Source organism: Artibeus jamaicensis, unplaced genomic scaffold (genome assembly GCF_021234435.1).
Source record: "Artibeus jamaicensis isolate MK-2021 breed Jamaican fruit bat unplaced genomic scaffold, CSHL_Jam_final contig_548, whole genome shotgun sequence".
Taxonomy (NCBI): domain Eukaryota; kingdom Metazoa; phylum Chordata; class Mammalia; order Chiroptera; family Phyllostomidae; genus Artibeus; species Artibeus jamaicensis.
The window spans coordinates 19,357,250-19,369,994 of NW_026521883.1; the positions used below are offsets into that span (position 1 = coordinate 19,357,250).

At 39.3% G+C, this 12,745-nt stretch overlaps 1 protein-coding gene across 4 annotated transcripts in view; it reads left to right on the forward strand.

Annotated features, from left to right (window-relative positions):
• Nucleotides 1-12,745, forward strand: part of MYO5A (myosin VA) — a 174,462-nt gene that overhangs the window by 89,311 nt on the left and 72,406 nt on the right. For all 4 annotated transcript variants that reach the window (XM_053670054.1, XM_053670055.1, XM_053670056.1 and 1 more), the window contains exons 10-14: nt 2,026-2,291; nt 2,928-3,009; nt 8,806-8,946; nt 10,592-10,717; nt 12,218-12,301. In XM_053670054.1, the coding sequence (XP_053526029.1) occupies nt 2,026-2,291; nt 2,928-3,009; nt 8,806-8,946; nt 10,592-10,717; nt 12,218-12,301 (699 nt within the window). The remainder of the gene's footprint in view (nt 1-2,025; nt 2,292-2,927; nt 3,010-8,805; nt 8,947-10,591; nt 10,718-12,217; nt 12,302-12,745) is intronic.

The window sequence follows — 12,745 nt, forward strand, 5'->3', positions numbered from 1 at the left end:
TTGAGGGTATTTGCAGAACCGAGTGACCTTGAGCTTAGGTTTTCATAGCCAGATGCTGTGGAAAAGAGTAAAGATAAAGTCTAGGGCTTATGTAAACAGAGGAACAAATAAGGTAACCACTGTCTAAAACTGAGACCCTAATTGGGGAGCTAATTATAAACTTGTCTACCACCCTATCCAGGAGTACAAAGAAAAACTAATATGACTCAAGCCTTGGTGCTAATTAGAGGTGGAAAAAAATAGTTAGTTAAAAATGTATAGCAATGAACATCATACATACCCCCAGGCTGATTTCATAGTTCCTTGATGACCCCAGAAAGCTACATACAGAACACTTAGCTTGAATTTGTCCTGGAATGGTAGACTCTAGATGCCACACAGAAGCAAATGCAAGCTTATTTTGGAGGATCCACTTTCAGTCAAGGCCTCAGTAGAGTTCTGTGAGGGAAGTTACAAGAATTACTGGCTCATAATAAAAAATTGTAAATCCCAGAATGAAACAAAATGGAAGGAAATATAACAGAATAGCAGAGTCAACCCTCTAAGAAAGAAATTAGTAGCAGGTTTGGCACAACTGAGGAGAGAACGGATGAGCTAGCTAGAAGATAGATGTGAAAAAAGGATCCAAAATCAAGATAGGACCCAGAGATGAAGCACTTAAAAACAGTCGGTAAGAGAGATGAAGAATAGAGTAATAAAGTCTAATTTTAATCTAATGAGAATTCCTAACAGGAAAAAAAAAGAGTAAGGCAGACATAATATTTGAAGAGATAATTACTAACAAATTTTAGAACTTATGAAATGACATTAAACCACAGATTTGGAAAGTCAAAAAAATATGCCAGTTAGAATAAATAAAAGAAAATCCGTCTCTGACTCACCATAGTGATCCACTTCTAAATGATGTCAAGTCATTTGTATATGTATGAGTGAAACAAACAGCTTATTTAAGGTGAGGGAGTTCAGCTGTGCTGTTGGTAATGGTGCTTTTTGATGATGAAATAATTACCTGGGAGAAGAGGAGATGACGGAAGGGCAAGAGGATGAGGGTGTCAAGAAACCCAGGTTCTAATGACAACTCTGACATAAATTGGCCATCTGATTTTTGATGAGCTATTCTCTTGGCCCTTATTTCTTCACTTGTTAATTAGCCATTGCAGAGTCATCCTGCCTACTCCCCAGGAATGTTATCAGATTCAATTGAAACATGCAAGTGAAGGTTTGAAAAATATACTATGTGGATTCAATTAAAGAAATATTTATTGAGTGCCCAGTCATGAAAGTGATTACGGAGATTCTAATGTAAGAAGTTACTCTTTAAAACCCTTCAGTGACCTCCCATTGCTCTCAGGGTAAAGACCGGCCAAGGTCCAGCCTCTGCCTGTCTCCCACTTTATCTCATACACCTTCTCCCTCACTCAACTTCAGTCCCTCACATTGACAGTAACTCTCTCATCGCAGGACTTTCCATCAGCTGTGTCCTCAGCTCGGAAGACCCTCCTCTGCTGCTTCACCAAGTTAACACCTCTTCGTCTTTCAAATCTGAGCTCCATGTCTAAGGCAGCTGTCCCCTGCCTCCCTGACAAGGGCACACTCATCTCACCTGGGATCTTAGTGTGGTGTCCTTCTCCTTTGTAGTTGTATGGCATTTTAGGGAGTAGCTATTTGATGAATATCCATTTCCCCTAGAACTGTTAACTTCTAGGAGGACAGGGACCATGTCTGTTTTTGTTTACTGGCATACAGTAGGCATTCAGTAAATATGAATGTCTGAAAAGAGGTACAAACAAATATTCTGAAAAGACAAGATAATTTTTGAAATGAGCCCTAGAAGAGATTGCAGATACTGTCTAGTTGCTGGTTTGATGGGTGATTTTGATTATTGTCACTGATCAGCTTCCAGTGATCTTGGTGTTTGTTATAATAAAGAAATGGCTGGGTTTTATTTGCTACCACTTGGTTAGCATTTTTCAGTAAGTTCATATTCGATCTGGTCATAGGAAATAACCCATGCTCTTTCGGCAGCCCAAGCATGAACCTCTCAGCATCTTCTGTGACCTCATGGGCGTGGACTATGAGGAGATGTGTCACTGGCTCTGCCACCGGAAGCTAGCTACCGCCACTGAGACATACATCAAGCCCATCTCCAAGCTGCAGGCTACGAATGCCCGTGATGCTTTGTCCAAGCACATCTATGCCAAGCTCTTTAACTGGATTGTAGATCATGTCAATCAGGCTCTCCATTCTGCTGTCAAACAGCACTCCTTTATTGGCGTGCTGGACATTTATGGGTAAGTGTTCTTGGCTCGGTGACCTTCCAGAGAGCATTTCTCTCTAGAGATTTTCTAGGCACTCTACATGGGTATTTGATTCTGTCTCCTGCTTGTAAGAAGTAAAACTTAGAAGAGAATTTCTAAAAATTTTTCTAATTTCATTTGCTAGTTTTTCTTCTCTGAGTACCCTTCTTTAACTCTTAAAATCCTTCTTGTACATGTGTGCTTCTTGATGCCTAATTTTTCATTATCAGGTTCAGTTTTTCAAAAGAACCTATGAGATCTCTATTCCCAGTTCCCCTCTGTGCATATGTAAACACTGAGTCTGTACATTGGCAAGAGAAATGGCTTTGTCATAACATTGAGTGTTTCCCCCTTGGGGATGAATTAGCCCCCCCCTCCAAAACTCATGCTGATGGAAACAACTACACACTGGAGTCTTTTTAAAAACCTTTCTGCATCCTGACTGAGGCCTGTCTGCTGGGCACATGTCCCATTTACTGACTTGTAAAAACCTTTATCCTCACTGATGTAGAAAGAAAACTTCCCAATGTTGGGGGATTTCCTATTTCTTTCTAATACGCACATTTGGAGTACTTTTACAAGGTACTTGTTCCTTTTTCTCCTCTTCCCATATTATTTTTGGTTTTACAGATTTGAAACATTTGAGATAAACAGTTTTGAACAGTTCTGCATAAATTACGCAAATGAAAAACTACAGCAACAATTCAATATGGTAAGAATTTTCTTTCTTGAGTAATATTCTGCCTTCAGTTATTTTCTTAAATTCCTAGTCTGCACTTATTATATTCTGGTTCCTGAAATGAAGTTATAAATTACAACTGTTATCTGGTGTTCAGGACAGCTAAATTGCTAAGGAATTTATGATTAATAAGTGATGCAACATTAGAAAAATATTTATGGGCCAGATAGGATTCAAGGTCATCCTTGGATTGCTGTCTGAGAATAATAAAAACTTCGTACAAATAACTTGAGCGAGAGAAGCAGAAAGTGTTAGACACTTACAGAGCTTTGAGCCTAGGGACAGTCTTCAGTTTGTGGTGCTTGAGGCTAACTGTGTGTGGACTTGGAACTTGCTTAACTCTTACTTGTTGTATTAGCAAGACACCAGAACAGAAATTCAGAACATATTCTCTTTTCCACATATTTTATATACTCACTTGATATGTTTATTGACTTTAAGAGAGGGAAAGAGGGGGTGAGAGAAGGGAAAATAATGAGATGAGAAACATTGATCAAATGCCTCCTGTTCGTCCCCCAACCAGGGACTGGACCTGCAACCTAGGTATGTGCCTTGACCAGGCATCAAACCCTCAAACTTTTGGTGTACGGGACAATGTTCCAACCATCTGAGCCTTCCAGCCAGGGCTCCTACATATTTTTCACATACGGTATTTTCTTTTTAACATTTTGAGATATTTACTGAGACAAGGGCAACGGGCATGTTCTGAGAGTACCTCTTGTGAAGTAGAAATGTCAAATATATGAGAGCATTATCATGATGTTGAGGGATTTGGAGGCACTTAAAAATGAGGGTACCAGATTGCAATAATGAAGAGCCCAGTGCCCCTGAGCTAAACTTCTTGGGTTAGAATCCTGCTCTGCATTGATCAGGGGGAACTTGGGCAAGTTAATTGACCTTCCTGGACTTTGTCCCCTCAACTGTATAATGGGGGCAATAGTAGTGCCTACTGCGCATAGTTTTATGGACGAAATGAGTTAGGATATGTAAAGTGCACACTGCCTGACAGGCACAGTAAGTACAAGATTAGGGGCAGTTATTAGTTTTGAAGAAAGAGGATATTAAAAATGAATCACCCGTAGGAACTGGAAGATTCATGGAAGAGAAAAGAGCTGAAGGACAAGAAAAGAACCCTTAATAAATATTTTCATCTTACAAGGAGAGAGGTCAAGTTGATGAAGAAAAAATAGAAGTCTAAAGATATTTTAAGTTAAATTCAGAAAAACCAGGAGAAGATTTAGAACCAGTAATATTGGGTGTGAAACAGCAGTTAAGAGGTGATATGTGTGAAGTTAGCCTCACCTAATGAAGAAATCAATAGGTAATATTTCAAATAAATAAATTAAAACATAGTTGATAAGCATAGTCTTTTAAGATAAGTATCAGAAGTGATATCTGAGGGAGCTATAAAACTGGTTGCCACCAGGCAGTGAGACCGAGGTTGGGGAGAGATGGGACACGGACTGTTCACTTGTCATCATGAAATCTTCAGGCTATTGGATTTTTAAAAAAAATATTGCATACACATTGATAAAAAATTGGGTCATATTTATTTAGCAAATTAAGCTACTTAGCAGAGTGAAATAGTGTAGAGGTGATCTTAAAATCTTAGGTATTAAGAATATGATGGCTGTATTTTTAATCTCTGCATAAGGAACATTGATAAAAACCTTTGAGAGACTAAATTGAGCATTATCTTTTCTCAAGGTTTTTTAAAGTTTCTTAATACTGTCATCAAGGCCACAGCCTTCTGCTCTCTCCTAGTACATTTTGGTACAAGGTGACGAGAAGTATACGGAACCAGTGCCAGTCTCATCGGGGACTCGCTGGGGTGTCTGTTTCTCAAGGGCCTCAGCTGTCTGAATGTGTGTTTCTGGCTCTCGTTTCTCTTTTTCTGTTTCTATCCCTCTGTTTCTCTCTCTCTCTCTTCCTCCCCTACTCCCCCTCAGCACCCCCACACCGTACTGCTTCTTAGCTTTCATGCACACTGCTCCACTCCTTAGTATCAAATGGCATATTTTTTCTTTCTATTCTGTATGTATTTTCTTTACCTCAAGGTTTCTGCTTACTCACTTTGAACTTCCTGTGTACCCAACAGTGGTCGGAGGGCACCTCCCATTCTTCTTGCTTAACTCACCTTCTTCCTGACTTCTTTCAGAGGCAGCTTCCACTGATAACCCAGTTCATTTGTTTGTCAGAGGTCCCTGCAACAGAGTGCCCTCAAGTACCCATACTTGGTCTAGTCAGCTGTGACTAGGCACACCAGGTCTCACAGTATAGAACTTGGCTGCTCAGGGCTGCTCCCTCAGCAGTGACTGTGGGTGGGACATGGGCATGAAAAACATGGTATCCTGCATGTTTAGTGTTTGGAGGGATTACCATATTGATCAAAGATTTCTGGCCATATTAAACCTCATGCCCACATTGTCTTTTGACAACTGAGCATCCAAAAATTTTTTTTAAGGATTTTATTTAGCTCAGGCTGGTGTGGCTCAGTGGACTGAGTGCTGGCCTGCAAATCAAGGAGTTGTAGGTTCGATTCCCAGTTGGGGCACATGCCTGGGTTGCGGGCCGAGTCCCTGGTAGGGGGTGTGTGAGAGGCAATAACACATCAATGTTTCTCTCCCTCCCTTCCTAACATAAATAAATAAAATCTTTTTAAAAATTTACTTTTAGAGAGGGGGAAGGTAGAGAGAAAGAGAGGGAGAGAAACATCTATCTGTGGTTGCCTCCTGCATGCCTCCAACCAGGGACTCAGCCCACAACCCAGGCATGTGCCCCAACTGGGAATCAAACCTACAACCCCTTGGTTCACAGGCCAGTGCTCAATCCACTGAGCCACACCAGCCAGGGCTGAGCATGCAGGAATTTTGAGGGCCCATGTACTTGTTCCAAACGTAGATACAGGATCTGTGAGAAGAAAGCTCCGTTTAAAGCCCGGAGCAGTGTTTCTGTTGTCAGTGTGGGGACTGCGTATAAATTAATGAGTGAAAAAAAGAGGGTTTACTGTTTCAGAAAATATTGGTACCATCAGTCAGGGCATCCTGCTGACACATAGTGCCTCGTTTGCCTTCTCATTAATCAAAGAATACAAGAAATTTTCTAATTAGCATGACATAAATATTCATATAGATGACCGGGTTTTCTTTTTTGACTAAAGCTTATTGCAGCTGGTTAGACTACAAATGCTGCATATGAGCCAAGAGCAGCATTATAAAAGAGTGTGTATCAGAAATCTTGGTGACACTTCAGTTTTATGGAGTTTTGGGTTCTTAATATGTGTTGTCTGGTCATAGCCACAGAGCTGATCTTTCCAGAAAAGTAGTAAGATGTATGCACAAACCAAGGAAGACAAAAAAGATTAGTCAAGGAAAGCAGAAATGCCCGAGGACTAACAAGTGGAGGTCCTGAGAATCTGTATAGACTAGAAGTTGTGGGCGGGCCGCGCGGGCTGGTGGCCTGAAGCAGGAGCAGCAGCAGAGATGGATTGCCCTTCCCACCTAGACCGACCTGGCTCCCTGTATCTGCAGAGCTCAGATCACACAGCCTCTCCTCAGGGAAACCTCCTCTCCCCACTCCATGTCCAAACTAGATGAGGGTGCTTGTTCGCATAGCTCATATTATTTTTCTCTCTAACATTACAGTTCATAACTATACTCCGTGTGATTATTTGATTTCTGCCTGTTTCTCACACTAGTCTCCAAACTCCATGAAGGCAGAGCTCATATCTATTTTGTTAATAGTGTTTGATGACTGGCACATAGTAGACAGTCAATACATATTTTTGCTGAAATGAATGAATGGAGATTAGAAGCAATGGTGAGGGTGTTGGCTGAAGCATTTAGCAGAGACAGCATGAATTGATAGTGGTTCCAGCTGCTTACAGAGTTGGATATAGAATATAGAAGGGTGAACAGTAGATTTCATGACTGTGGAGAACAATCAAGGCAGACAAAAACACCAACTTACCTATTTCTGAGGCACATGAACCTCAACACCACAGCCCTTAAGAGAATTACCTTGTTATGCTATAAGCATCATCCAGCATGGTTCAGTAGTCTAGAGGGCATCCACTCTGCCTAGTTGGTCAAGGTCAGTGAAGGCATTTCCAAGCCTATCTTTTAACAACACGGTGCAATAATTTATTAAGTAGGAGGTCAAAAAGTATGTAGTGTAGTTTTGTGAACTCCTTTAACTTTACGTTATCTGAGAGGCACTTTATCTGCCCTTCCATTCTCAATGATAGCTTTGCTGGACAGAGTCATCTTAGATAGTCATCTTGCCTTTCATGACTTGGAATACTTCTTTCCAGCGCCTTCTTGTCTGCAAGGTTTCTTTTGAGAAATCAGCTTTAAGTCTGATGGGAACTCCTTTGTAGGTAACTGTCTCCTTTTTTCTTGCTGCTTTTAAGATTCTCTCCTTATCTTTAATCTTGGCTAATGTAATTATGATCTGTGTTGGTGTGTTCATCCTTGGTTCCAACTTCTTTGGGACTCTCTGAGTTTCATGGGCTTCCTGAAAGTCTATTTCTTTTGCCAGATTAGGGAAGTTTTCCTTCATTATTTGTTCAAATAAGTTTTCAATTTCTTGCTGTTGTCTCCTTCTGGCACCCCTAGGATTCGGATGTTGGAACATTTAAAGATGTCCTGGAGGTTCCTAAGTCTCTCCTCATTTTTTAAATTCTGTTTCTTCATTCTGTTCTGGTTGAATGTTTCTTTCTTCCTTCTGCTCCAAAGCATTGATTTGAATCCTGGTTTCTTTCTCATCATTGTTGGTTCCCTGTAGATTTTTCTTTATCTCGCATGATGCATCCTTCATTGCTGCCTGGGTCTTTTTTTATGCTGTTGAAGTACCCAGTGAATTCCTGGAGCATCCTGATTACCAGTGTTTTGAACTGTGATTCTGATAGGTTGGCTATCTCTTCATCACTTAGTTGTATTTTTTCTGGAGCTTTGAACTGTTCTTTTCATTTGGGACATTTTTTTTTGTCTTGGCATGCCTGTTAGATAGAGGCAGAACCTTAGGTGTCAGGGTGGGGCAACCACATCACTGTGTTGTGATGCTGTACTAAAAATTTTTTATTTATTGAACTATTATTTTAATTCTATTTATTGGGCCCAGCTGATGTGGCTCAGTGGATTGAGCACTGACCTGCGAACCAAAGGGTCGCTAGTTTGATTCTCAGTCAGGGCTCTTGCATGGGTTGCGGGCCAACACCCCAGTAGCAGGTGCGTGAGAGCCAAGCACACATTGATGTTTCTCTCCATCTCTTTCTCCTTCCCTTCCCCTTTCTCTAAAGATCAATCAATCAATCAATAATCTTAAAAAATACAATTTTATTTATTGATTTTTAGAGAGAGAGGAAGAGGGAAGAGAGAGAGAAATATAGATTTGTTGATCCACTTTTTTATGCATTCATTATTGGTTGCTTCTTTTATGTGTCCTAACTAGAGATCAAACCCTCACCCTTGGCATTTTGGGAGGGTGCTCTAATCAAATGAGCTACCAGGCCAGGGCAATTTATGAGCTATTTACAACATTCACATGCCTAGATTTACTTGTTTATCAAGAAGTTTACATAGCTGAGGTTTTATTGTCTGTGGTTTTATTTGCTTTATTTTATTGTTCTCTGTGTGTAAATCATGTTTTTCCCACAAGATTGTTCTTGCTGTTGGTATCTTAGAAAGTGTTTTATATAAAGGTTGTTTCCTGACTAACATTGTTTACAATAATGACTTGGTAATGCCACTTCTTTCTCATTTATTTCAGCATGTCTTCAAATTAGAACAAGAAGAATATATGAAGGAACAAATTCCATGGACTCTCATAGATTTTTATGATAATCAGCCTTGCATTAATCTTATAGAGTCTAAGCTGGGCATTCTAGATTTGCTGGATGAGGAATGCAAAGTAAGTATGACTCCCTGATGTGTGTACTTAGTCTATCAAAGCTAGTCTGCTATGTGCCAGATATACCAAGGTCAGAAGGTAAATGGGTTTAAGCAGATATTCACAGTATCTTGTAAGATGCCATTGTGGCACCTAATTTGCATTCTGCAGTCACTTGACCCAAAGGGCTTTAAATACAAATGAGAGCAGGAGAATTTCCCCTCTCTTTTCAGCTGACTCTAAGTTACGTGAAAAATTTGCATTTGATACAGCTACTACCAATTTTAGCCACTTTTATTAAATAGTATGCTTATATTTGGTATTTATTGTTCAATGGTATGATATATTTAAAGAAATGCAAGAAATTACAAAAGGCATTTTGAATAGTGGTTCTAAATATTCATAATTTAAAATTTGACTAGTTCTTTATTACTGCTGTGTATGGTGGGGAGGGAGTTTTAGGTTTAATGTTTGAAGATGCAGCATGCTGGAAAAAATGGGATCCCCAGCTTTACTGCTAACTGAATGATCTTAGACAAACAACCTATCTTTCTCTTTATTTAGTTTATATGCCATAAGTTAAAACTGAAACATAGATTGATCCTCCTAAGCACCCAGGTTTTTTACAACATTCAAAATGCATGTAATGAAAAGGTTCTCAGCCTCACTCAAAATTAAATAAAATCAAAACAAAAATGAGATACTGTTTTTTACCTATCAGGAAATTTAAATTTAATAACAACTTTCATTTGATACTACCAAGTAAATATTTATTGCATATATATTGCAATGTAGGGCATGAATTAGTACAACATATTTTAGAGGAAATTTGACAATATGTATCAAAATTATAAATACACAGATATTTTGACTCAGCAGTGGAACTGCTGGGAATTTACCCTATGAATATACTTGCAAAATATCTAAGGTATGTATGCATTGTTACAAAAGTCATTGTTACAAAAGTCAGTAACAACCTAGTAGCCATAAATACAAGAATGCTATTATAGAGAACAAAACTGTAGTGAGTTTATGGAATGATTCTGTTTGCGTACATGCCTTTAGATGCCTTCAGAGACAAAAAAGATGAAGTTGATGTAAGTGGTGAGATGAGACTGCTCTCCATTTTATCTTTCTGAATTATATAAGTATTTCACTATGTGCAAGTGTTACCTTTTTAAACAGGTTTTTAGAAAATACATGATAGTCCTGATATTTCATCTTTTATTTGTGAAGCTTTTATTGCTTTAAGAGCAAATTGAATATTTATTTAAGGGCTGCTGGTATAGGCAGAATGAGTTGCCCGTGGGAAGGTCTCAGTCACTGTTTTTTGTTAATAATTGTATTTTGGCCTCTAAGAGAGAATGTGGAAGAAATGAGTTCCTAAATTGAATATAAAAGTTTGACTTTGGGTAGTGGGTACACAATGCAGTATACAAATCATGCACATTGAATCATAGAAATGATTTACTTGAACTCATAGAAATATATACTTGAAACCTATATTATCTTATTAACCAATGTCACCCCAATAAATTTAATTTAAAAAATGTACAAGAATTGGTAAGTGAAGCCCCAAAATGGTCTCTTAGTTAAAATGCATCAGAAGAGTCTCATAACAATATTTACCTTGTTTTCTTTCTTTTTTTCCTTTCATTGAATCTAGATGCCTAAAGGCACAGATGACACTTGGGCCCAAAAATTGTACAACACACATTTGAACAAATGTGCACTCTTTGAAAAACCCCGTCTATCAAACAAAGCTTTCATCATTCAACATTTTGCTGACAAAGTAAGGAAGCTTTATTATCTTTTTTCTTTTTTAAAAGATTTTATGTATTCATTTTAGACAGAGGGGAAAGGAGGGAGAAAGAGAGGGAGAGAAGCATCAATGTGTGGTTGCCTCTCGTGCACCCCCTACTGGGGACGTGGCCTGCAACCCAGGCATGTGCCCTGACTGGGAATCAAACCAGTGACTTTTTGGTTCACAGGCCAGCACTCAATCCACTGAGCTACACCAGCCAGGGCTATCTATTTTCTTTTTGAATACTTAAGTTCAAAGAGGAAAAAAAAATCAATAGTCAAGAGGTATCTCTTTTTTTTGGTTGAAGTTTGCATTCTTTAGGGCCTTACAAGAAAAGTAACCTTCATTGTTGGCTTGTTGTCTTTCTTTTCCTTTAATGTAAATGGAATTATGAAATAAAATGGGTCTACAGTCCTCTATCTGTAATTGTAAAATCCAAGAAATTCTGAAAACCAGAAGTCTTTTCTTAATTCGTTTAGTGGCTAAACCTGATCTCTGACCTGAACTAGCAGGTTATTTATAGTCTACTTATCCCTGTTAGGCTGTATATTTACATATTTCAGTGTAGAAATGATAATGTATTAGACCACAGATTGCTGCTTTAGACTTTACTGAAAAATTCTGAGTTGTAAAACACAGCCGACCCCAAGGATTTCAGAATAGAAATTGTGGACTTGTGTCACTCTCTGTTACTGACTCACTGGTCCCTACTAACGAGGCAGGCCAACTCACCACTCCACAAGCTCTATGGTCTACTAAGAAAATCAGGAGCTGTAAGACTAATGTATGTTCTAAGGAGGTTGTGGGGTAGCCTGTGGAGTAAGCTTGTCAGAGTCTCCTTCAGGATTTGGGGCCTTCTGAGTCCTCCTTAATCCTGGCTGGAAACCTTGGACTGACTGTACAGCCACCTAAGAGCTTTGTGGTACAGGCTGGGAGCCCCTTGAGTGGCTGAAGCTGCTGGAGTTTTGGAAATAGGAATAGTCCGTTCTCAAGTAGTTCCACTTACCAAATCATACAGCATTTACCACCCTTCACTTGCATTTGTAGTCAGCTCTTCTTTCTGTCTGACAGTCATTTGTTCCTTCTGATCTTCTCTCCCACTTTAATCTCTCTTCTCCCAAGAGGACATTTACCCCTGTTGATCCGTGAACTAGGTTAGAAGGAGATACATTGGGTCATCTTTAGAGGAGCGGCCACTAGGGGAGCAGAGAATTAACTTCAGATGTGTCTGCTCACCCGTGGTTGGGAGGCTCTGCTAGACCACAGTTACTAAGCATTACCCCTGTTCCCTTGGAGAACAGGGGAGTGTTACTGTAGGGTTCACGCACTTCTTACCAAGTTTCTAGTTTCTTAGAATAAAGCCAGTGGTAACCACTTCACTGGTTGCCACTCGTATAGCCTGAGCTTAACACATTTTTTTGTTGTTCATGATTATGATATCTATTCAAAAGTTTTATTAGTTAAGGACATTTTTCCATGTGTTTTCAGGTGGAATACCAGTGTGAAGGCTTTCTGGAAAAGAATAAAGACACTGTTTTTGAAGAACAAATTAAAGTTCTTAAATCGAGCAAGGTAACAACAATGTATGCTTTTCTGCAGTCAGGATATATTCAATAAAAACGTTAATTACTTAAGCATTAGCTTTTTTAAAGCAGTACTGATTTTTCTGACAGAATCAGCTTTATTGTCAGTTTTTAACTTATTAAATACATATTGCTTACTGTGTATTAGGTCCTGTTTTCAGTGCCTTACAAATGTTAACTCATCTAGTCCTCACAATAAGGTGGCATTGTCATTGCTCCACCTGTTTTCACAGATGAGGCACAGGGACTTCACAGGTAGGGAGTTCTCCAGCCAAATTAAAGGCTAGGCTCTCTGGCTCAGAGTCTGCATTCCTCACCACTGTGCAGTGTTGTCTTTCAGTTTCGTGTGAAATTTTTGCTGTGTCCTTTGAGGGAATTCACTTGAAGCATAGCCTTATGCACTCTGTTCAGAGGGAGGTTGATCTCTGGATCA